Source organism: Ascaphus truei, chromosome 11, assembly GCF_040206685.1.
Source record: "Ascaphus truei isolate aAscTru1 chromosome 11, aAscTru1.hap1, whole genome shotgun sequence".
NCBI classification, from domain to species: Eukaryota; Metazoa; Chordata; class Amphibia; order Anura; family Ascaphidae; genus Ascaphus; species Ascaphus truei.
The window spans coordinates 34,692,203-34,718,743 of NC_134493.1; the positions used below are offsets into that span (position 1 = coordinate 34,692,203).

Consider the following 26,541-nt stretch of genomic DNA (forward strand, 5'->3'; position numbering starts at 1 on the left):
AAAGTTTTCTATGCTTGATGTATACTTTCCACGGTTTCTGTATTTGGTACTGGAGACGTGGGGATTATTTAAAGCCGACACATCCTTCAAGTGACCAACAAATATATCTTCATTAATCTAACCATGCACAGAACCCCCAGGTCTTCTCCTTATGTGCAGAAAAGAGCTCTGTACAAATGAAGCCGAGACCCGTGAGGTTTAAAAAGCTTTGTACATATTATTGCATCTATTAAGGACTCATCTTAATCAACTACAAGGTATCGCAGCTGTCACAAATAAACTAATGAAAACGAACCACTGCAGTGTTGAAGAGGGGAAACACATGATATGGTTCTAATTAGCATTTTAATAATAACTAATGATTTAGTAATTGCATCTCGTGAAAACCATCCTTACTGGAGAAGAATCCTATTCTTATCATGGAAATGAATTTCTTATGCGCGATTTGTCCACTGTATCTATTGACATTGGGTCAGCATTGGGGTGAAAATGGTAATAACGTTAATGACTTCTCTTAATATTGATGGCTTGGATTATTATACAACAGCACTATATCCGCCATGGGCTTGTCATCCAATTACCTTACAAGTACATTTGATGGAATTTCACCCAATATACTATATCCAAGTGCATAGACGATTTGGCGCATAATAAAATGCTTATCATATTGCAAATGAGGAGTTCACTCAGGCGGGGTACATTATAGAACTGCCTCATATGCCCTATAATTTGTGAGGGTTGTTCCAAATAACAGCAGATATGGGTTTTCGTGAGTGTGTGGGTATGCATGTACAGTATGTATCTATGTAATGTCTTCCACTGGCTTCTCTGAAACAGGAATAGACTTGCTATTGTTTTGCAATTCTATAACACGAGACAATTTTCTTTCAAACCTGTGATAGCTAAAGCTTTCTTCCAAATATGCCTTTTATTACATCCCTTAACAATTACCTTGATTTATATTTCCAAATGTGCTTTCTCAGTTTTACTTCATACTTTTACTGTATGCTACTGTACGCGTGATGTTTTATTATACACAACATCCCTGTCTTCTGCAATTTGGAATATTGCTATTGATGGGTATAACCATTCATTCTGACATTGCAAAACACTTAATATCAGAGGATGAGAAGTCTTACAAAAGTACAAGGTTATTATTTCTGTAATAGTTTATTGAATGTTCATATATTTGCTTTAAAATTGACCACGTTTGGTTGCCAAAAATATTTTTCAACTGTCCCTTTACATTCCATCTTCAACTGTCAAAGGTAATTCGCCAAAGTGTGACATCATAGCGTCATTAACCATTATTGTTCTTTTCACAAGACGATTGTTCAGAGTTTGGGGTAAACTATGAAAACAATGACAAGAAACAAAAAGGAAAATAGTGAGACCTGTTCACACAGGAAGTTTCCATAGTTATTTCTAAATTCCACCATTAACACAAATTAGATGTCCACACTAAGGAACCTCTCCCATTTAGTTAAATATAGCCTCCGACGTTTTTACTGATACACTTGTGGGAGTGAGGTCAATGTTTTCAGATGAAGGTTAATGAAGATTTCCCTAGAAGAAGGTAAGAAAAACCACTGTAATTTCTGAAAGAGTCTTTAGGATCGATGAGTCTTAGAAGTAAGGACAGAACGATGATGTCTATGTTGGTGTGGTGAAGATATGGAGACATTTGTAAACAAAGATAGTATGGCAAAGAAAGGGGTTCTATACCCATATGCTTGGCCACAAAGTATTCTTGCACCCTTAATACACAAGACTTACAGAAGAAACTTCCGCGTACTGAGAACACGCCGAGGGATGAACTTCTGTATTTTTCTGAAGCTTGTTTGCCCTGCAGAAGTTGCTTCTATCTGCTGGTATGATTTAATATATGTACAGATATACAAAGAATCGTATTTTTCTACTGATTTGTGGCCCGCGAAGGGATCTTGATCGCTCAGTTGCCCAAGCAACTAGTATTAAATTAGTAGGTGCCTAGTGTTAAGTTTTCACACTAAATGTTGAAATATTACCATTTTCAAAGCTTTCAAATGTATGTAAAATGACATTCCAAAAAATCTTGTGCCCCTTCTGCTAAATATTTTTGGATCTGACCCTTTCAGAGAACTGGCTTAAGAGCCCTGTGCTTTACTATAGTGAAGCGCTTTCCGACCTTTTTTTGGTTAAGGAACCTTACAATAATATTGAGAAATTCTGTGGAACCCTGACCCTCTAATACAATGCATCTGATCTCAGACACGCAATGGAACCCCAACCCTCACTAATAGCGCGTCTGTGATCAGATGCATTGTAAGGAAACCCCAACCCTCTGTAATAGCGCGTCTGAGATCAGATACATTGCAAATTCTTCTGCATTCAGTAGTGCAGAGTAAAGAGTACTTCGATCAGAACTAGACTAACACGGCTATTTCTATTTAATTCTGTATTTGGTACTATTTTCAAATGACCTGAAACTTGCGCGGAACCATTTAGGGATGTCCAGGGAACTGCTGTAATATTAAGCCTTTCAATGGAAACATATGTTGAATTGTGTGTGGGTGACCACATGGTCAAAGATGACCAGTCCTCAAAGGCCACCAAGAGGTTAGATTTTAACGATATTCCTGCTTCAGCACAGGTGGATCAATCAGTGGCTCAGTCAACAGCTGAGCTGCATGTGCTGAAGCAGGGATATCCTTAAAACCTGACCTGTTGGTCGTTGAGGACTGGAGTTGGCCGCCCTTGGCGTAGGTGCTAGGTAAGAATGTAGCCAGGAGTTTAGACATTTTCAAAGCCCCAAGTATGTAAGTTCTGCAGTGTGCCAAAAAAAGAGGGAAAGAAAAGCTTGTTGAAACGTGCAGAATTGTTTGTCAATTTCAGAATGCTCAGAACATGCGTTTTTAGTGTGCGACAATGTGCTTGCATATGTGCACAATGGCATTTAAGCAGTCACTAAATGTCATACACAGTAAGCCCAAAATATACATGTAAATGCTCGAAAATTCCAAAAGGGGATTCCATAGCATACTTTGTTTTGCAATACCTTCCACAACTCAGGCACTGGAGTGGTTAACAGGAACAGTGAAGGAAACAATGAACAAGAGGCCTACTTATCAAGATGTGCCATCCATTAACAATTGTTAATGACCATTCTCTTAAACAGTTAATTAATTTTGGTGGGGATTTAACCCAAAGTCTAACCCTGTGATTCTTAAGTAGGCTGTGACCCAAAACTTCTATTTCCCGCATCATGGCAAGTTCAGAGCTTGGTAAATGCAACTTTCTCTTTAAAGATTCCAGTCTCTGAACAGTAAACGCAGTTCTGTTTTTCTCACCAACCAGCTGTGAACTAATTGCAAGAACTTCTAACTAGTCAAGCTTCCGCTCAAAGCATATGGAACCAATTAACTCAAACTGTTGCTGATTTTAATCAATCTTTCTTCAAGCAGCTAAACTTGAAGACTCTCTACTCATGCAGCAAGTGGAGCATAGAAGACAGAGGAAATAAACGCATACGGGCTAATGGAAGAGAGCCCAAGATACTGAAATCTATGTATTTACATCACGCAGCGCGCACAATGGATCAGGGAAGTTAAAAACACTTGCCCAACACTAAACAGTAAGATTTCATGCAGAGTTGATCTAACTCATGGCTCACACAGACATGATTACTATAGTGAAGGATAGAGATAACAGGTAGATATGGAGTTTGGGAGACTTCATAAAGTTTAATAGTTTTATATAATATATACTGTACCAGGACACTGATTGACGTTAAGTAAAATAAATGTCCCACTACGTTAAGGTACAGTTCCCTGAAACAAACAGGTATGCAGATAGAAGGTAAATGTATCCAATTTCAACCAGTAGAAACCCCAGTCATTTTCCCTCCCGGTTGCGTAAAAACAAATGAGTTGGACATGACTAACAGTTGCCTTCATGTTGATAATCCAAAGGGTCGCTTTGATAACAGCATTCCTTCAGGTTTTCATTATCAGCAAAGATCTGAGCTGTAAATAATATCCATGCTACAGTCTTTATATGGTGAAGGAAAAATCAATGCGCCTATAGCTGGGTGTCAAGTGTTGGGCCAAGAGAGGGGAGGAAGAGGTTGAAAGAACCGAAGTTCATGATCCAATCTGATCCGGGTAAGCTAAAGGTGTTAGCCATGTCAGACATTATATACTCAATTGCAAATAGCCATCAATATCTCCATGTGTATTATCTGGGTATCGGTTTAAGGGTGAGTGAATCATGCACCTATTTACCGGTGGCTAGATAGATGTGAGAATGTACAAGCAGAGGGTCGCTCTCTTGCAAATTGCCACATTGGTAGGTTTATTTCAAAAATAGAATCCTTTGTTAAGGCTGAAATATTCCTCTAGGGAGGATTTGATCTTTTTTTTTCTTTTTTTACAATTTCTGGATGATTTAAGAGGGATTCATTCAGCCTCCAATGAAATAAATTGCTTCTAGTGAAAGGAGATGACAGGGTTAGATCAATCAGGGCATGGTCCGACCTAGTGATTGGACAAATGTTTGATTGTAGCGTGGCTTTGAGAATGTTTTTAGTTATTAAGAAATAGTCGAGTCGGGAGTAAGTCTGGGATGAATAAAATGAGTAGACCCTTTGACCTTGATGGTTAGTTCTCCAAACATCAACTAAAGCGAATTCCTTCACTAGTTCTTTGAACTTTTTTGATGTTCTTTGAACTTTTTTGATGTTCTTTGAACCAGAGTGGAATGGGCTTGACCTGGAACTGTAGACTTGTCTAATTCTGGAAATAGAACCAAGAAAATGGAATATGGAAGACATGAACTGGGGTTCAATTGATTCCAGAACCTTCCTCAGGATCTTGGCCTGGTTATCATTTGGTGCCTATATATTTATTAGTGTTAGATCTGAACCTGATAGGGATCCACGCACAACTATAAATCTACCTTCTGTTTCTGTGATCACTTCCTCTGTCTTAAATGGGGTTCCTTGTTTGATTAGTATAGCTACTCCTTTTTATTTACTGCTGAAAGATGAGTAAAATGCTTTCGGGAAGGTGTTCGGAGGGTTTTGGCTGTCAAAATGTGTTTCTTGGAGATATAGTATATCCCCTTTTACTTTTTTTAAATTCCTGGAGGGCCAATTTTCTATTTGAGTGAAGGCCCACATTGAGTGAAATAACCTTATTTGGGGTTGGGCTAGCAATTAGGTGGTTGGGTTTTGTGGATTATCTCTCATTACCTTAGAGGTAGGTTGGGTGGTGAAGATACCGTATATTTTCCAAAGCTTGGTTGGTTTTGTTGGGGGGGTGGCACACAGGGGAGACCGAGGGGGAAGACAGACAATTGGGTGTGTTAGGCGCCCGAAAACATAGCAATCAGTCTGAGAACTGACTGAATGGGCAGGCATTAAGCCCATGGGAGGCTTCCCTGGTCTGAGGGGCAGGACTCTGCGAGAGAACGGAAGCATGAATCCTCCTTTCTTTAATTGTTACTTTGTATTTCCTCTGTATATAATTAACTGTATATTTAGTCAGTTGACCAAATTTGATAATTGGTTATTCACATTGTACCTTTAGTGACGTTAGATATCGTTCGTCTTAGTTTGAACCTTCCAACAAGACATTAATCATTGTTGGGTGGGTAGGAGGGGGGCTGGGGACTGGAGGGGGGGGGGGAGGGGAAAGGGGAAAAGGGGGGGGAGGGAAGAAGGGGGTGGAGGAGAGGAGGGGGGGGAAGAGGAGTGGTAAGAGGGTCATAAGTTGAGAATGTCCTATCCTCTCACATAGAACAGGATAGCTTATGGACAAATCTCCCTATATTATTCTACCCAGTTCCAGCCGGACCCGGTTTTCTACAAACATTATATTATAATAGATATTGTACAATAAAGAAATAGTACAGCAAGAAAAAAAGGGAACCCGTAGATTTTAACAGCTTATTCCTATAGCTGAGCCAACTAGTTCTAACAAAATAATGCCACATTTATTGTGTGTTCTTCTGATGATATCATTTGTATATGCTCTTTCTTTTAATCATGTCTCTCCTTTACATAGTATATCCATTGAGGCTCACCAGCACGAAGAGCTCGATTAACTATAGGGAGACTTTGGTATCTAGATCGCCAGTTTTAACTTTAAACTTCGTCTATGCCCCATAGCAGTATTTGTGTTCCTGTTTGCGTTTGTGGGGTTGTACTGTGTGACTATGTCCTACCTCAGTGGAGTTCTCGGCAGGGAGTCTCTGCATTTGACTAGGAGAGTCTGATCACGCTAAGTCCACCCTTTTCAGGCATCTCCACATCAGCTCTATCACCACCAGGGGTGAGCCTTGCCAGCCCCGTTCGACATGGACAAAATATACAAAGGTACATACATACGTACGTACGTGGGCAGGGGGTGTAAGGTCCGGTAACCCTCGTTATATTCACCCCCAACCCTGTTTTATACAGATTCCTGGCCTGACCGTGCCCTCCATCTCGGAAGACTAAACTGTGTCTATGGCCTGGATTGATGTTTAAACTTGCTCCTCTATCATCTAAGAAGGAAGGGGGGTGGGGTCCTATGTGGCAAATCCTTAGCTGGACGGGACTCGGCGCTCCGGCTGTCATGCACAGTGATTATGTAAGGAGGAGGGGACAAGGTGTTAAGTACCTAAACTTGCAGGGCAAATTAGATGGTCGAATCGTTCTCTCTGCCACAGGTTGCGTTAGGCAACTAGCTTCCCCTTCTTACAAACACTCTTCATCGCAGCCTGGGAGAAGGTTTGTTTCCTCAGTGTTGTTGGTGGTGGTTGGATGCCAGCTGAGTTTAGATTTCACTTGGTGGATCTTTGTTGGTTGTGACCAGCCAATCTTTCTGATGTTCGGGGCAGTCCGCCATGGCGGTGCACTCTGCGGCTGTGGTTCGTTGGCTGTCTGGAAAGGTGACCGGTCCATTGCTTGTAGGAAGTTCTCTGTCTCTTCGGGTATCGGAGGACGATCTGTTTACCATTTTTTAACACAGTGAGCTTGAACGAAAAGCCCCACCGGAATTTAATTCCTTTATCCGTGAGTGAGGTTAGTGGTTTTAGTTCTCTGCAGCGTGCCACGGTAACCCTTGAGAGGTCATTGAAAATTTGTAGATTGGAATTTTCGGTGGCGATGTCACCCTTTACTCTGCTGCAGTTGATGATCCTTTCCTTTGTGGAATAATGGTGGAGCCGTACAATAGTATCTCTTGCTCTTTTAGGGTCCTCAGATCTAGGCCCTAAGGCTCTATGCGTCCGGTCCATCTCTAGATCTCGTTCCTCTATCGTTGGGTCTATCGCAGAGAAGAGCCTGATGAGATAGGGGCAGAGGTCTTCCACAAGGACCGTCTCAGGTATGTTTCTAACTCTGATATTTTGTCGCCTCTCCCTGTTCTCATGATCTTCTTGTCCCTCTTTAAGGTGAGGTCCATAGTGCCTTCGCCCGTGCGGAGGCGCGCGCCGCTGTGACATCACCCGCTTGAAGCGGGTGCATTTTTTGGCCATGGTATGTGCGCCGTCCGTGTCTAGGGGTGTGCCAGTGATGTCACGGAGCTGGTTCGCCCTCATTGGGCGAACTGCTCACGTGACCTGTCTGTCGTGCTGAGAAATCAGTTGAACTGATGTCTCACGCAATGCGTGCCCCCTCCTGCTTCTGCGCCCATGTGCCCACACGTCACATGGACGCGAACACTGCCTTAAGGCAGTCTGTTGGCTCAGCGTGCGGGCGCCTCTGCATGGTCTGCAGTACCATGGTCCCAGCCTAAGAAGGTGAACTTCGTGCTTGAGTTGTAATAGCTCGTCGCCCATATTTACCTGCAGCTGGAGGGCTTCCTCCATTTTATTTTCTAAATCTGAAGCTCTTTGAGAGAGGGCTGAGATTTCTCCTTTAATGTCTTTAACTGCTGTATTTAGGTCGGCCTGAAAGGATAGTTGCAAGGATTGCTGCATTTTTTTGAATAGGCCTGGAAGGTAGGACCTAGTGATTTCGCCTTCTTCCTCCTTGGAGTCTTGGTCCGCCATCACGCATTCTGCCGATTCAGCGCGGTCGCCATTTTCTTTATTTTAAGCCATTTGTTGTGTTCCTTCAAAGAATGTTGCAAACTCCTGCATCATTGTTTTTTTTAGACATTGCTGGTCTGTTCAGCTGTTTGAGGTATTTTTGGTCCGGTTTATTCCGTCTGAAATTTGTTTTATGTGCGTTTTATTTTGGAGGATTCTAGGAGCTCCCTCGCTAGTGATCCACACCCGTTGACGTCACCGGAAGTCTCTCCGTTCCCGCAACTTTTAAAGTGAAATGATGCGGTCATTAGGGATGGAGCTGGTGGCCCATTACATGATCGCTTTCTTGCAATAAATCATGTTTTCTGCTGGATAGTACAGTATACTATGGATTCAAACATGTAAACCTCCATATATATGAGAGCTTAATTGGTAGCGTCATTGGCTTTTTATATGTAAACCGTTTTTTAAATACATAACGGCCATATGGGGCTTGAATTCCCGAACTCCACATAGCATTTTCCCTATACATATGTAACATTTTTGCACATTGCATGCTTAGTGCCTAAACCTAGATCCAATCAGTTGTATAAGATATATACCATTATCTAAGTGAAGACATAAAACCGTTTTACTTTATATCTCCCATTTGTTACAAACCTTGTTCTAAGAAAATTCAACTACGAAACAGTTTTGTCATAACCAAAAACACAATAGCAACTATCAAGTAGGTCTGTAATAGTACAAAGGTTTCTTCAATTATTTTCTCAACAACAAAAGCACTTGGATTAATTTTCCGGAGGTTGCCAAAATATAAAATACTTAGCCAACATTTTTTAGGAGCCAGTGTTTCGTTAGGCACGCTCTGCGGGGGGAGGGAGCGGTTTTCCTGCTACCCCTCCCTACCACTGTGTGTGTGTATGTCTGTGTGTACTGTATCTGACACACACTGACACACTCACATCCAACTATCCCCACCGTCTGTCTCCTGTCTGGCTCTCCGATCCCTCCACTCCCCTCCTCAGTGACAGACAGACAGACAGACAGACACCTTCCTCCCGACTATCTCCAGTCCCCTCCGACTAGCCCCGCCCCAGTATCCTGCTCTCCGATTCCCCTCGCTCTCTGTTCAGCTGCGACCAGACACCCGGGCGACCAGACACCCGGGATTTTCTCAGCCCTGTATTATTGTGTCATGTAAAGACATGAGACAGACAGGCCTGGGATATGCAAGGCAAAGAATAGGTCTCTATGCACTCCGTAGTGTAAATGTGGAGCAAACTGTTAGGTCATTGGGAGAGGGAAGAGGGAACTGCCAGAAATGATATAAAATTAAGAGATACCGTCTTTGCCAGACCCCGTCTCATATATTAAAGATGGTGATTAAAAGTGAACACAAAAATAATCAGACAACCTCGCTGTCACAGGAGACCAGGCAATTTACACCTTTTTACCAGGATCATGCTTTGAGCAAAACAAGTTAATGAAATAAATTGTAAATTTATTCACAAGAAAGGGCATACACACTGACACACAAACTAATGCAAAAAGACACACTTACTTGGGAATTGGGGTAACAAACTAGACTCGCCTGGGATCAGGGAATCCTAACTCTGATAACAGTTGCAAAAACAGAAAATATTCCAGACAGCTTTCGCTGAAGCAGCCCTTTCTTGCTGGAGACTTGAAACTGGAAGTTTAGAATCTGAGAATCTTAGAGGTCTGGAGAACTATCTGATGGGCGTAGGGGTTTTAATACTTCTGAGTTTCATTCAAAAAATACTATAGTCCAATTCAAAGAGTGAGACATTTCTCCGCAGCCACTCAGAGCAGGGCTCATCTGGCTGATGATGTCAGAGGCAGGGGGCGTGTTGAGCTAGCTTGAAAAAACTGGGTGGGCGGGAAATATGAATCAGCCAATGGGAAATGTGCCCACCAGCAGCATCTTCCCCCTAGCTAACCCATTGTCGGCTCCACTAAGTCTGGTGGGTCGAATGGAAATGCAAAGAGCGTCCATTGATCCCAGGACGTGGATACTTGAGTCCTTCCCTCCTCTCCAAATGGTCTTGACACCTCAGACATTCTCTGGGGCTTTCATCTCCAGATGTCCTGCCAGACGTACTGGCACCAATTGGTAGCCCCTGTTGCCTGTCAGAGCATTAGTTCTGAAAGTCCCAGCTCATTTCTGTGCACAAGCAGATATGTTTTAAAACACACAATTTAATAAAATAATAATAACATATCCTAAGTTTTGCTGGTATGGGGAATAGAACTTAAAAAAGTGCACTTTATTTATTACTAGTCATATTCCCAACACACTATAAAATAGACTTGGGACTGGACTTTACAAGCCCCCTCACAGCCTTATAGATGGTTGGAGTACACCCAGAACCTCTAAGCAGGTTCTGGGTTACCTGTACAGTAACTGGGTATCTCCCCCCCCCCCCATCCCTTTGCACCATTTACCTTTCTGGGCTGTGCTGAAGCAGGGAACCCTAGTGGTGAGTCACGCAAGCATTTTCAAGGGGAGATACTCTGAAACAGTGTCTATATGCATCCAGGAATCCGACCTGATTCCTGGGTACATTTTTAGGGGAACCAGCAACCCTGGGCCCTGACTAGATAGACACATTCTGACAACACACTCTCTGCAAACCCCCCCCCCCCCTTGAAATTCATACCACAGCAATCCCTGCTTGCTGGCACTCCTGGAAATGTAAAAACACAAAAATTGTTTGTCACATAATTACAGGTAATGCTTTTACAATAGTTGGGTTTAAGAGCTGACACTCCTGAACCCCAACACATGGATCAGAGGTAACCAAACGGGCTTAATCTTTATTAGTGAGCCTGGTTACCTCCACTGTCGCACTCACCTCCTCACCAGGAACACTAGACTGTTTGAAATTAAAATGGCATTGCAGCTTTTCCAGAGAAAAGGACGTTGTGTAACATAACATACTACAAGTATAAAAATACTATGCGGAAAATTCAGCACTCATTGACCGAGTTACAAGATATCGAGTCTCCACGGAGGGCTTTATTTCACACACAATCCACCACACCCTAATTGAAAAATGTGTGGCCTGGTTTGGTTTCCCCATGCTGAATTTGGTATCTGTACCACATAGTAGTATCCATCTTACTACCAGAAAATGTTGCCGGGTCTGCAAGCATTGTCTCAATGATAACAAAGCAGCACCTTACTGTACATCTCTGGCGTGTGAAGTGTCAGTTCTCCTTAAGGACACTCTCACTCTACACCCAGGTGAGGGTTATATTCATTATCCCTTTTTCTTTAGCCTCCAATAGATAACTATGTATGTCACTATTTGGGTTTATTACAAATTGTGCCTCTATTGACTTTTTAATCGCAAACTTCCAACCATCATCCCATTCCCTTTATGAAATAACACTTCTCCCACTACACATTCCTCTTCCCCAGTGACATGAGCCCCTTAAACGTCACTGTTATCTATTACCTAGAATGGCGATTTCCAACAGGGTGATCAGGAGGTGTCTCCAAAGGGTTTGAAAAAATAAACCGGTATATATAGAATGGCGGACCGCAGGCAGTATAGTGGGTTCCTGAGCTTGTGTGGGGAATATAGCTGTCACTTACAGCAGGAGATTCCAAAGTCGCTCCTCACAATAATTTGTATCCACAGCAGCAAGGAATTGTGGGGCGTGACTTTGGGAGATGAATTTGGAGACCCAGACTACTTCACCCATTATATCATACATGCAGTATGTTATGTTGTATTATCATATGTTATCCATATCTGTTGTATGCTGCCATGACATAGCTTACATCTCAAAGATAAAAATGATCCCGTCTTTATCAGTTCGCTCTGGAGCGGTTCACTTCCTGAAAAAGCCTTTACACAGACTGTTTGACCACAGGGTTTGATAGGTAAAGACTGCATAGCAACCCAATCATAGAGCAATGAGCTGACGGCTCTCACGCTAACCCTGGCCCAGCAGCAGTGCGTGGAAGCTATCGCTTTGTCAGAGCTGTCACATCTACCATCTTAAGGAATTGGCAATAAAAAGAGAAAATATTTGATTTTGCCCACAATAAACATCAATGGCTAAACTCAAATTCAAGTCATTTAAAGCTTGCAGGTTCTCTAGCACGAAGCAATTTAAACAAAAGGAAAAGAAACAAGTTAGAGATGGAAGATAAAGGATGGGTTAAGCAAACAGAGCAGCTTTCATAGATGTATAAGGCAGGTGCTGCATATTCTCTGGCGGAATAAGGAAAGAAATACATCTTGAAACACTGGCAACGTTTTAGCAAGAAACAAAGGGAGCTGATGTAGGAATAAAAAGCTTTAAAGACCAACGGTGCCAATGTATGCATCACAAACATATCACCGATTCTCCACATGCTTTAATAACACATGAAAAATATGCCATAATAGATGATAACCAGCATGGCCCATAATGCTGCTCTGGATGTAGAGATCTATATCTACACACAATGATGAAAGCCTGAGAAATCCCAATGTGAAATCCCAGTTAGTCTTGGTCGTGTGGAGGATTTGGATAGGACTGTGTGCTGCACGTTCCATGGTACAGCGTTAGAGTAACCATACTAATGCACAGTACTGTAGGCTTTTTTGCAAGTTGTGATGCAATTTATTAGCCCACCATGACAGCGGAATGGGACGTTTGCCCACTGGGACACATCGCCGCAGAGCAGTTCATCACTGGACATTTCGCTCCGTGGTCCATTTAAAGCTGACCGGTCTAGGCAGTGTAGCGGTACCACGCCGGACATTTTAAACATGACTTGACGGAGCGGTCTGACGTGCGCGGCAGACATCGCAGTAGCGACTTATCGCGGATGCTTAGCCGTGGCAAAAAAAAAGCCTAGACCACCATGAGCGTTTCTCAGATTTGCTGTAGCTAATACTATTCACTGTACACAAGTCATGGAAAATACACGTTTAATCTGACTTGTGAGGTCTCAAAAGATCTTGTATAATTAGGTCTATAAATAACAACCATAATAACAACTAAAGCAGCTATTTCCCCCAGAAGTGTGCAAGTTTAACTTCTATGTTAGCATCTTGCCCGCTGAGCATGGCCTGCTTTTTTTATTAATGTTTTTTCCTTTGTTAAAACTTCTGATTTTCTTAACCTCTAGCTTGGCTGCCATGGTAACCGTTAGATTGCACTGGGCCTTGGGGAGAGCTCCAGTTTAACTTTCCAGACACTTAATATTTCAAATGCTTATCTCTCCTGAACGGAGTATCAGATTTAAATATCACATTTTTTTCCAGGGGTTTTAAAACTGAAATGAACTTATGCTTTAATACGATTGGTACTTCGGGGAAATGTAAGCAAATCCCGAAGGAAAATATAGTTTAAGCAAAGGAAAAATAGAAACCGTGTGCTAGATCAGCGGTGCGCAAACTGGGGGGCGCCCCAGAGACTTTTTTTTGGGGGGGGGGGGAGCGGTGTTTACAAAGGCCACACACTACAAGTGCGAGGCCTCTGTAAACTTACTTACCAGGCTCTGGTCACGCATCTATGACAACGCGGCATCAAATGAGGCCCGTTACCATGGAGACTTGACGTCAAATGACACCGCAGGTCACATGACTCCGCAGCGTCATTCGACGCATCATTAGACACGAGGGGGGGGGGCGCGACAGAGGAGGGAGCAGGTAGGGGGGCGCAGGGAGTTTGCGCACCGCTGGGCTAGATTTTGCACAGGATCTGAAAGGAGCAGTTCCAACTCCTCTTTTTGTATCCCACTCTTTTCCTCTCGCATGGATAAGAAGCCGGGGAGCCCCAATGGCTAAGACAGTATTTTCAGCTCTGGGGACGCCCTTCAGGTGAAACAAGATGTTGGTTTAAGTCACTCGGATCATGCCGAGACTACATGAGGCTTCACATACATGTACCAGTGCCACCTAGGTTCCTGGTAAGCATATCGTCAAAAATCATAAGTCAAATGGAGAAGGGGTTGGAGAGAATGTGACAGTTTGGGAATGTTCTTAAGAATTAGGGGGGTAATTCAATATGCCCCAAAACAGCCGATCGCTCCGTTATTGGCCATAAACTCCTACTGCAATGGGATTTTGACCGATAACGTCCCAAACACCCACTTTAGATGTTTTCATAAATAATCTACCTACAGCTTTTAAGGCCACGCTTATAGTCCTGGCGACACGACGTCGCGTCAAAACAAATATATTGAATCCGTCGCGTGCACTTCTAGTAAGAGCGATGCGACGGTGCAATGGCTTGGTCGCGATCGCTGGAAGTCGATTCAATTTTATTTTTTTCAGCGACCGCAGCTTGACGTCAGCGTCGCCGGGACTATAAGCACGGCCTAAGGTAGCTTCAAGATACATGTATGCGGATGACACAATCATATATGCACACAGCTCTCGCCTCTGACACTGGACACGTACTTCAATCTGATTTTTAAAGACTTGAAAACTAGATTTCCCAAAACAAACTGTTTTTAAACACGGACAAAACTAACATTGAGATTTGGAACCACGGTTACATTTCTAAAGCTATTACAGATCGGAAACAACTCTAATACCATCCAAGCCCCTGTCACTAGTTTTAAATATCTGGCATATGGTTTGACTCCAATTTAACATTTGGGATGCACATTGATACCCTGACATCCAAAACCTACAAATGCAGCCACCAGTATTAGATCACTTGCCTTGGAAAATCTGGGACAATCTCACAGTAAATGCCTCAACTTTTCTGTGAGATTCCAACTGAATGGAACTGCAGGGACCCCGCTGTGTTAATCCGATGGGCCATTAGGAATCTCACAGAAAGGTTGAGGCATTTACTGTGAGGTGCCTTAAAAAAATAGAGATTGCTTCCGAGGTTCACAGCACCTTCACTCAACCAGTTGTATGAATATAAAAAAGTTTATTAGTAACCAGCAATGTACAACAGCATGAACACTCTTACGCGTTTCGTCCAAGCCAGGACTTTTTCAAAGAGTTAGTATCGGAGATACCCATATATTGCCTTATTACCTGCATCACCTATATACCAGCGTCAAACCTTCTTTCCTAAACACACTCCATAGTGCCTGGTAGTGGCCTCGATAATTGGGGTTACCCTATTTTTTCCATTTGTGAGGTGCCTTAGGCCGCGCTTATAGTGCGCACAACGGCGACGGATGACGTCACCCGTTGCCACTAGCAAAAGTTGTATTTCGTTTTCCGGCGACCAGGCACGCAACGGCGGCAACACTTTGTTTTGCCGCGACGTCGCGTCGCCGGTACTATAAGCGCAGCCTTAGTTTTTACTCAGGCAAGTGATCGGATACTGGTGGCTGCATCTGTATGTCAAACTAGGTGTACTTTATAGGAACAAATCCTCTAAGTCTGCTCGTCAGAAAGCGTATCGCACAACAGATGCGAATGCCCATTATAGTATGGGGACATAGTATATGGTACAGCAGCCCAAACTCACCTTGGCAAACTAGACACCCTCTACAACTCAACACGCTGCTTTGTCCTACAAAGTAATTACAACACACATCACTGTGAAATGCTCCAAGAACTAGATTAGCCATCACTTGAGTCTACTCGCAAAGATCTGACTCCAAAAGACTGGTCACGGTCCCAAGATTCAGCAAAGTATCCGGCCGCTCCTCCTTCTCTTACCGTGCACCTCAAAACTGGAACAACCTACTGGAGACTCAACGCCGCCACCAGTTTAAATTCTTTCAAAACTAAAGCCGTCTCCCATTTTAATCTGGTCTGTAACTGTTCCATACGCCTATATTATCTAACTGTTCATGCTATGTCTTTAAATATAAAGTATAACCTCTGTTCATATTAAATTTAACCATGTATTTGTCATCATAAATCTGTGTCCAGGAGATACTTGAAAATGAGAGGTAACTATCACTGTATTACTTCCAGGTAAAACATTTTATAAATAAATATTGAATTACCCCCTTAGCTGGGTATCTGCAGATAGCTGATCATGTTTAAAATAATAATACCCGATCGTTTAAAAATACTAAAGCAAAATCATTAACATAGCTCTTGTTCATCCAATTTCTATTTCATCGCCACGTTTTTTAAAGCAAAGCTTACTTTGCAGCTAATCCCTTAAATGAAGAAAACGTATTTCTGCTTAAATAGTGGAAATAACAGAATGTGTCATTTATATCTATCTTGTATAAAAAGTAAGTGAGACAAACGGGCTTAGGCAGAAGAGAAAAAGTGAATAGGCAATATAATAAACAGCTCCCCATTCACTACGGTGAGAAACATGGGAACAGTTATCAATTCACTGGTTTATATTCAGGAGCATGGAAACTCGCTTGTTAAATGTGGATTACGCCACATATCGAATAGCTACAGAGAGTAACAGTGTAGAAACAGGCATATTGAGAAGTGTAGCGTTTCTGCGTTACTTATGTATGGCCTATTCTTCCACCTGCCAGTCAGCATTAGCGACTAGTTTAGAGTAATGACAGCATTTGATGGCCAAAGACCTGTGTGTCAAGAGAAACCGATTAAACGTACAAAGCCGCCTCTTCTTTGCTTACCTGAAGACTTAGTCTCTCTAGCCTCATCTCAAGGACTTTGTTCTGCTCCTCTAGGCGACCACGTTCGGTTTCAAGCTGCTCAATTTTCAACCTGCAAAGAAGTAAAATGTTAAGTGTATAATATGAATGGAGATACTGTGAATAATAGACTATGTATTTAAACCTGTATTTTTGTGCAACGCATCCATGCAGAAAACTATTCTGCAACTAGTTACATTCCCCCATAATGTGCAAATAACAAAAACAGACTATTGTATTCAGTGATAAATATTCTTTTACTGGATCATATCTTTGTGGGAGACATGGCTAACACAGGTCAAACGAAAATATGGTTTGCTTGTTTCAGAACACCATCAGCGTAAGATGCATGAATTTGTTTTATTTTAATGCCAAGAATGCCTCCAATTGATCAGCAGTGGTATGCATTGCTAAGCAATGTGGAGTGGACGAGCATTCTGTATTAAGGGAAAATGTTTTGCTAAACAACAAAAAACAAAACCGTTACTTACAGTTTGACAATTGTCGCATTTTTAGATTGAAAATTGAAACCATGATGTGCTAGTATTTAATCATTGTGAATGATGGTTTTAAGTGGGCACAAGTTTTATTTTTTATATACATATAATCTAATGGGAACAGAAAAGCATTTTAAACCCAGATCTAAAACATTGAAAAATACACAACTTGAAACATGGACACTATAAGACCAGCAAATAGCTGCTGTATTCATAATTAATAAATGGCTGTTCACAAATGACACAGTTTGAATGTTTTGGAAAAGAGAAGAATTCTAGCATAATAATGAAAAAAAAAAAAAAAACACCAGATGGGCTCTTTCTATTTTAGTTTGCCAAATGCCATCTGCTGCACCAAATATTTCTTCCCAATGTATGTTCTAAGTGCTGCTCAGTTCTGCAGCATATGCCGCAAATCCCATCTCCGTAACCGAATCCCATTGCTATTGAATGGGACTCAGGCAGTGAAGAGGTTAGCAGGATTTTAAGAAAGGGATCCGGGGCTTGCAGTACCCTGGAGTATCTAAAAGTACACCTACATATTTTACAATCATTACCTGTAAAATATTTAATTAAGTGCGTCTCACCATCTCTATTATTTAAATTTAGGTCCAATTCACCTTATACGCAGATAATTGCCCAAAATATTGTACAACCCTAATTTCATATCATATTCAAATGTGTAGTAAATATTAGTGCATCATTAGCATATAAAGGTAGTTTATGCTCTGTATGAACAATAATTGTTATTGCAATTTAGAGCATATACTCCTGTGATGACGGATGTTGGCGTACATATGTAGCATATGGAAATGCAGTTTAATCATTACCGAACACAATCCCTGTACAATTACTAGAAAACATTGCGACGACAGAGGCGGTCAGGTGGTTACATAACAAAGGTCAAGCCCAGCCTGCTACCTCTGACCGTCAGATGGCTATCTCTCTGAGTGTTACATTTATTGATCCTGTTTTAAGGATGAAGACATTACTCATGATAAACGGTATTTAGTATGTCAAGTGCATTACCATTGTGTGTATATGTTGAATACATTAACTTGTTTGGGGGCGTTGTTGAATTTGGGAGTAGATCAGCACTGTTGTGATTGGCTGGTTTCAAATTTCCCACCACTTAGGATCTTCTCCTTTGGGCTGTGCTTTGGAGTGTACTGTTCCTCCACCCCTTCGTGATTTATCCTTTTTGCTACACAGCTCTCTCCTGACTCGACGGCTATTTAAAGGTACTCTTGTCGATTGGTCGGTGCCCAATCTTCCATTTTTTTATATGGGCAGGGCCGGTGATAGGGTATTTGGCAGCCGAGTGCCAACCACCCCATCCTCGTCCACAACCGCTCCAAAAATTATTTTTTCCCCACGAATCTTATGTATGTCGGTTGGACTTGCCCGACCCGACACAATCCTCTCTCTTTCTCTCTCTCTCCCCCCCCCTCCTTTCTCTTTCGCCCCCACCCCTCTCTGTTTCCCCCCCACAATCCCTCTCTCCCCCCCCCCCACATTCCTTTGTTATACACCCTTGGACTCTCGGGTACCAAAGGAACGATTATGAAATTAGCAGGAGCAAAGTGCAATTTGTCAAGAGGTTTGCAAAATGCTGAAATATTGTAATTTTCAAGTTTTTAAACGTATATTATAATCAGGCTTGTGCCCCTTCTACTCCAAAAGGATTCCCGATCTGGCCCCTTCGGAGAACTGGCTGAACAGCCCGGGTGCAGGCAGCGGCTTCAAAATGCTGTGTAAAACTAGGTTTTCTTAACGTTGAAGTGATTTTAAGAAGCTTTTTGTGGTCTCTCCTTACAATTTGTACCGGTGTCTGCATAAAACTGTGACTGCCCCGTGTGTAAACCAGGTGGTTTCCTAGCTTTACTGTAAATTCTGAATGAGGCAATAGAAAAATAAAAATGTAATATAAATGAAGCAATAAAGCAGAAATGTCTACTCCCCATTCTCCAGCCGCTGACTATGTCACTTAGGTACCTTGAACACGTTCTTAGCTAGATCTACCCAGCTGGGAGCCCTGTAGTGCAATCTGACTGCCTACAGAGTCCAAAAGAAGATAATTCGGAGAACAGGAGAAAAACAGGTTATAAAAATCGATTACGAGGAAGAGACCAATAATCCCCCACTCTGCGGGAGGCACTGGCAATAATATACTGCAGGCCCGCTCCAGCAGTGAACACGTTAAAGAGCTCTTGATGGCAGCGGTATGGTATTAGCAGCAGAGAGAAAAGATTTACAGCAAGTATGACTAATACGCACTGACATGTACATGTATTCCTTTTGAAATACTCTATCTTTACCCAGTCACTAAGTCCACAGACAATGTTTAAGATTTACTGGAGCTGCTGTTTGACAGGGGGAACAAAATACAAGATCTTATTTGTTCCACTTGGAAAGATTTTTGCAGCCGTTTGCGGAATTTTAGCTATTTCTCTTTATCAAACATTTCGCTGTCAGACGAGGCGGCGACGCATTGTGAAAGGCTCGGCTTTTGTTCGCGAGCAAATGTTATTTTCCACCCCGCCCCATTCTTTAGGGGGAGCTACTATTTGCACTCGTTAATCACAATTACAATAAAATGTGCTGGTGTTCAAACCTTTTCTGGGATTTCACCCTGCGGTTACAAAGTAAACTGTTTCTCTGCACTTTCCATTATATGAGCTACTGAATGAGGGAAATTCAATTTGTGTGTGTGTGTGTGTGTGTGTGTGGGGGGGGAGAGCAGGTGTGACAGATGTGTACAAAGACAATATCAAGTTCCATTGCTTCTCTGGAAGTAATAATCAAAGAAAAGAACATTTAAAAGCAGGACTGCTTGGAAAAAGTGTTTGAAATGGAATATAAACTCTATAAAAACCTCCACCCGAGTTTAAAGAGGGGAGGGAGGAGTGTTAAACTGCACACTTGGTTTCATATAGCTGTAGAGCAGGGGTGAGCAACTCCAGTCCTCAAGGGCCAACAACAGGTTAGGTTTTCAGGATATCCCTGCTTCATCACAGGTGGTGCAGTCAAAGACTGAGCCACCCGTGATGAAGCCGGGATATCCTGAAAACCTGACCTGTTGGAAGCCTTTGTGGACTGGAGTTGCTCGCCCCTGCTGTAGTAGCTCAGTATTTGGGAGCAGAAGTTGCTATTTGATCTAGTTCATTCTAGATCACTGCCGTTATTGCAGTTTTTTTAACTTTTATATTTTATTTCAGAGAACTCATTCGATAAAACGTCGAAAGACTTCAAGCTCAACAGCTCATACGCAATACTGATCTGTGATAATAAAGGTCATTAATGTGGACCGTAAAAAATAAACCAAGGAATGAGAGCAGGGTAAAATAAAGAAACCATAACAAATGCCTGAAAGAAAATTAACTTCCATAAAAGTTATTCCGCTACAGCACATGGATAGGACATTATTAATTCAAGGCGCTAGTACTGTTTCTTCATATACACTTACATGTTAAAATGGACATGAAGTTAAAGGTGACCCTGCGTGCTCATTTGCATGTAATTTCCCAGAATCCCTGGCTGCAGTGGAAGCCTTGAATGCCAAGAGATAATGGGGAAAAGCAGGGTTGCAGACCAACCTCAGATATGTGAATGTGCTTACAAGTGACATTTTTATTTGCTGTTCATATACGCTGAATGGTCACAAAGCCAAATATATTGTCACTTTGCACACATAGGACACGGTCAAGGATACGAATATATTTCAGCATCCCATTAAAATAAAACAAAAAAAACTTTCCAGATCGATCAGAAGCCTACAGGTTTCATCTCAGTAAGCCCGTCACTGAATTTGTCCAACTTGACACAATGGAGGCAGGTCCATTATGCCAATACAATAACCATACATACTATTTTAAAACAATGGAATACTTTGATAACACATACAGTACAATGTGTATACTGTAGCTAGATAGATGGCTGCAGCATGAGAACATATACGCTAATATTGGAAAGATTAGAGGTGCGTGAAACGGTCACAAAAAAATTGCGATTCAAGATTCGCCAAGGTGCACGGCTATTCATTTAATAAGCTGCAGTAACCTATTGACGTCAATGCCTCCCCAAACACTCTTCTATACCAGGGGTGTTCAACTCCAAACCTCTTCCCCCCCAATTGGTCAGGTTTTTAGGATATCCCAGCTTCAACACAGGTGGCTCAACCAGTGAGTGTCTCAGTCTGTGACTGAGCCACCTGTGCTGAAACTGGGATATCCTGAAAATCTGACCTATTGGGGGAACTTGAGGACCGAAGTTGAGCCCCCCTGCTGTATACAACATGTGGAAAAATATCTGAATACACAGGAGATACCTGGGAAATATGCTGATTTCAATAATTGCCATATTTCCCAGGTCTCAGGTGTGTTCACAGAGATCTCTCCACGTGCTGTACAGAGGAGAGTTTTGGGAGGCATTTATGTCATGAGGTTACAGTAGCTTATTAAATGAATAGCAGGGCACCTTTACGCAATCGCCTGCAAATTTGTGAGTCGCAATTTTCTCTCTCCATGTGTTGTATAGAGCAGTGTTTTAGAAGGTATTTATGTCAATGGGTACTCAATTAAAACAGGAGCCTTCCTCCAATGAATAGCAATGCAGCTTGGCGAATCGCTTATGAACTAGGACTTGTTGGCGAAGCTGCGAATTTAAAGTGGAAATCTGATTTCTATTACATGTATAGCTCTTTCAAGGTTCTGCTACATGTCTTGTCAAGAATCGAATTTGAAAAAAAACTAAAATGTTAAATTTCACGAGTGTATTTTGGAAAGGTTTGCACATTTCTAGATGGGATCGTGTACAAATTGATCCTTATTGCCAGTGTTCGACAAACCTATACATTTGCTCGCCCCGGGCGAGTGGATTTAACCCCCGGGCGAGTAAATATTGGCCCAAGCAGCACACGTTTGGTACTAGGTGGCGAGTAGATTTTTTTGTGTGGCGAGTAGATTTTTTAGTGATTTGTCAACCACTGCTTATTGCCTATTCCAAAATATAAAGGATCATGTTCTGGGGCACACCCGTACGAGTAGACGTTATTGGGCGGAAGGAAACGCTATGAACCAATATTTGAGTGGTACACAGCTTAGTCTGACATCTTATAGGTAGGCTGGCTGAAGCACTGGTAAATAAGACATGGTATTCTGCATTGAGCAGCTTTCGTCACGAATTGATCTATGAACCCATAAAGCTTCACAAGTCGCCTACCTGAGAGCGTTTACAGCTTCATTTGTAATAGAGATGCTTTGATCTGATGTGCCCATCTGAGACTTCAAGAGTTTAAGTTCTGCTGTCAACTAGAGAAAAGAAAAAGAAGCACAGGGATAAGGTTAGGCTATAAATATCTAAGCATATATTATGTAACAGTAAACAAGCATACTAGTCATAAAAAAGATAACATCACTGATTCAAGGACATTATTGTACATTTGGGGTCACAATTACTTGCTTACTTCAATATTTCTTTTCTGGATTTATGAATTGCAATGGCAAGGAGAAGATTAGGAACATTATAACTCAAAGAGAGAGATGTGGGCTTCCTCTAAGCCCAATTGTCTAATGACCTTGTTGAATGTGAACAGTATTACAAACACCCTCTGAACAGACACAGACCCAGATATATCAAACTCCGTTATACAGTAAGTGGAGTTAATATCGCAACTGGTCAAACAAACTAAAGATACAGGTATTATTACCACAATTTTAAGTTGGTATTCATCAACACTGTGGTAATTATTTACTGGGTGCTATATTTGGGCCAAAACAGCGAGGCAGGAATTAACGCAACCGTTAATGCGTTACCCACGCCTCCCTGTCACCTCTTCCCCTGCTAATGGTTTTAACCTATCCGATTTAATAATTACTAACCTTAAAACTTGCCTCACAAGTCAAGCATCCCAATAGCCTGCACTCATGGCTATTGTCCCACATCCACAGTCACTCCTACCACCCATTGTGGCCAGGCACTGCCATCTACAGCACTTATTACTGTACTCTTTGTGAAGCACGAAGTACACTTTTGGCGCTATATAAAGATATACATACTGATAATATTTCTATCATAGTAATATCTATTATTACAGAAGGCTTTGATCAAAATAACCAACCCATTTGATGCCTGCGGTTATCAAGGTATACCACGGGCATCCAAGATAGATAGATAGGATAGATATACATACACACACACACACTCACTCGCCTAACCCCGTTGGCCACCTTAGTGATAAATGTACAATATTAAAAAACGACTTACCCCCCTTCACTCCTTTACTGTCTAGTCTTTACTGTCATAACCACTATGGTAATGAAGGGGTTAACCACTCCTGCCACACCTCCCCCCTGGGAGGCCTAACCACCCACCCCGGGCCATCGGGCAGGGATTATTTTGCATGGTTTTTGCATTGTCATTGGCCATCGAGTGCAGATGGTTTATTGGTTTTATTTTTGTGGTTGGGCATCAGCCCTTTCTTGGCTTTTCCCTGAGGATGTGGTGGACGGCCTTCAACACAGCAGAGGTAAGTAATACTTTTATTTATTTAGGGTGTACAATGATTGCCAATCTGGCTATCTAGGCCCCCATTTAGGGGTCCTAGGTTGTCACATTGATAATCAATGGTTTTATGGTTTAAATTTATTTTTAAAGATAGAGATATATAGAGATATATAAAGATATATATTCAATAAAGAATATCACTTGTGAGCACATTCACATGTCTTAGACAGGTCTGCACCCCTGCCTTTCAACCATCATCACCTACCATACAGTGCTCCCACTGCAGCAAGGGATTCTGGGAAATGACATGCAAATGACCACGTGTCACCTTTTGCCTGGTATATCCATACACATGGAGCCCATTTAAGCAGATGCATCGCAATTCACACAGCTTTTAAGCATAGTATGGGACTAGCAGAGCAAGTCAAACCACTCATGGACTTGTTTCAACCTTGATGGTTATCATCAGTGTGAGGTTGGTTTATACTTGCTTTGCAATATTTCTAGGCTGGGTAGGTTTACCATTACATTTTAAGTTATAGTGGGTGAAAAGGCAACAAAAAACCTCCACCGTTGGCATATAGCCAATAAAGAATATAATTTGAGAGAGGAGAGAGGAGAGGGAGAAGGAGAGATCAATTTTTTAATGATTAATGCCCAAAAGCACTATTAGCCAAGTGTAGCTAATAGGGATATTGGGTGTTAGTCTAGAGGGGAGGGTAGGTTTGTTTGGAGGTGCGGGTAGTTGCCCCGGGAGGGTGGTTAAGCCTGCCGAGTGGATGGCGGGACGGGTTAACCCCTTCATTACCTTTGCGGCAATCAATGACAAATTGACCCGTGGGCTACTAAGGGGTTAATATTTACTGGAATGTATTTAAACTTATATTTTAAATCATCTATTTCATATTGGTTTATCTTATCTTGTCTATGTATACTGTGTAATGGCCAGTATATTGGCCATTATATACATAGGAAAGACCGGGGGGGATTTGGGGCAATAGCATTTTTAGGTTACCGCAGCTTGATGTATTCAGGCCACCGTATTTGATATTGTATTGAAAAGTTATTAATAATGCATCCAACTTTAAAACACTATGTATAAACATATATTGTATTTAAAAAAAATGGCACAAATATATATATATATATATATATATATATATATATAAACACACACACACACACACACACACACACACACACACACACACACACACACACACACACACACACACACACACACACACACACACACACACACACACACACACACACCTTACAGTTCCATTTCTCAACAACGCTGATCTAATACCACAATGGTCCACAGAACCAATAGTAAAACATGCTCAAGTCATGCGTTGAATGAGGATTTGCTTTCTAATGCAGGCAAATCGTGACTAATGTCACCTAGCTCTAAATGCCTCCTGCAGCCTACACCTTCCTATTAGGTTGGAATCCTTTGCTGCAGACTCCCTGGGCTGCTCGGGAATGAGTCTGTGCCACTTTTCACAGACTGGATCAGTCAAGTCCTCAGCTTTCATCTCTTAAACAAATGAGGGAACAGGGAAGCTAGGCTGTCAATTCACACCCAGCTAGGGGATGCATTTTCCAATCATTGTTCGGGGGCCCTTGCTAACTTTAGAAACACATCCAATTTGAATTCATGAAAAACGTTGTCTTTCAGCAGAACACATCAGCTGCTCGTGCAGACTGACCATACCTCACCACTACTTATTTGGAAGTGATAACTTTTCCCTCCATCATCCGACACATGTATGAATGTGGGAGACATTACGTCAGCCCAAGGCATAGATGACTTTGTAATTAAGTCTTCACCATCTTTCACTATACAAAGCCCTCCTACTGTCTCGAACGTTCTTCCTATTTACCACTTCGATTGTAAGCTCTTCGGGGCAGGGACTCCTTTTTCCTGATGATACTTTTGTGTCTCACACACTTATTCCCATTATGTGCTATATTATTATGTCCCGTGTATTAGTGCTGTGAAGTGCTTGGTACATTGGTGGCGCTATCTAAGATATCCATTCATGCATACAAACATACACGCATACAAAGGAAAAGTGCCGACATGAACAATTCATATCATAGTCTTTGTTTGTCATCATTAGAGGGGGGGTCGTTTTGTTTTTATCTAGCATGACGTTGCATGGGGAAAACAAACAAAAAAAAACTATTGTTGGTTAAACACCATTAGTTAAAGGTATAATCCCACATAGTTGGTCTGTTGAATTTCTTACGAGCCTTTGAATAGAGGAGTGATTGTCAATTAAGTGTCTTCTTTCCCCTTATCAGAGAGACGATAAGGGGAGGGGGGACTCTGGCTATACAAGCACACAGTGACCTCACAGAGTGACCTCACACAGTGACCTCACACAGTGACCCCACACAGTGACCTCACACAGAAAGGAGCAGCCAGAGGAAATCAAACCCCTCTTAAATCTAACTTTCAAAACTAAATGATAAAAAAAAAAAAAAAACTTCTAGGTGTCCGATTTAGAGTAAAAAAAAAAAATTATTTAAAAAAGTATAAATTACCCAGATGAGACCCTGAAACAAGGCACTAGAATTCATTCACTTTGGTCCTAGGAAGGATTACCCCTTTAAACGAGTTGATTTTAATGATCATAGTGCTTCTTTGACAAAGTGTTGCATCTGATTCCTATTGTTATTTGAAACCTGGAGGCAGTTACTTTTCACTGAAATTCAATGCTAGAAGCAGTCATCTTTATTTAATCTCAGGGTCATTGCTTTTTCCTGTTTGACAACGCATTCCACATTTTAATCCAATATACTGTTTGTAATAACAGAATTCTAGCAGTGCCCTGTCATACAGATGTAGTCCTAGAGCAGTCAACAGATACTCCAATGACTCATCCATCTAATGATGTCAATTGTAGGCCAAATAAATGGTCAAAGGCTGGCTATGTATTTCCAAGCGTGAATTGCTTTAAT

General features: G+C 41.8%; 1 protein-coding gene across 3 annotated transcripts in view; it reads right to left on the reverse strand.

Annotated features, from left to right (window-relative positions):
• The window catches only part of MAD1L1 (mitotic arrest deficient 1 like 1), a 482,152-nt gene that overhangs the window by 192,873 nt on the left and 262,738 nt on the right, over positions 1 to 26,541 (reverse strand). For all 3 annotated transcript variants that reach the window (XM_075565583.1, XM_075565584.1, XM_075565586.1), the window contains exons 14-15: positions 22,285 to 22,373; positions 16,550 to 16,640 (exon numbers count right to left, since the gene is read on the reverse strand). In XM_075565583.1, the coding sequence (XP_075421698.1) occupies positions 16,550 to 16,640; positions 22,285 to 22,373 (180 nt within the window). The remainder of the gene's footprint in view (positions 1 to 16,549; positions 16,641 to 22,284; positions 22,374 to 26,541) is intronic.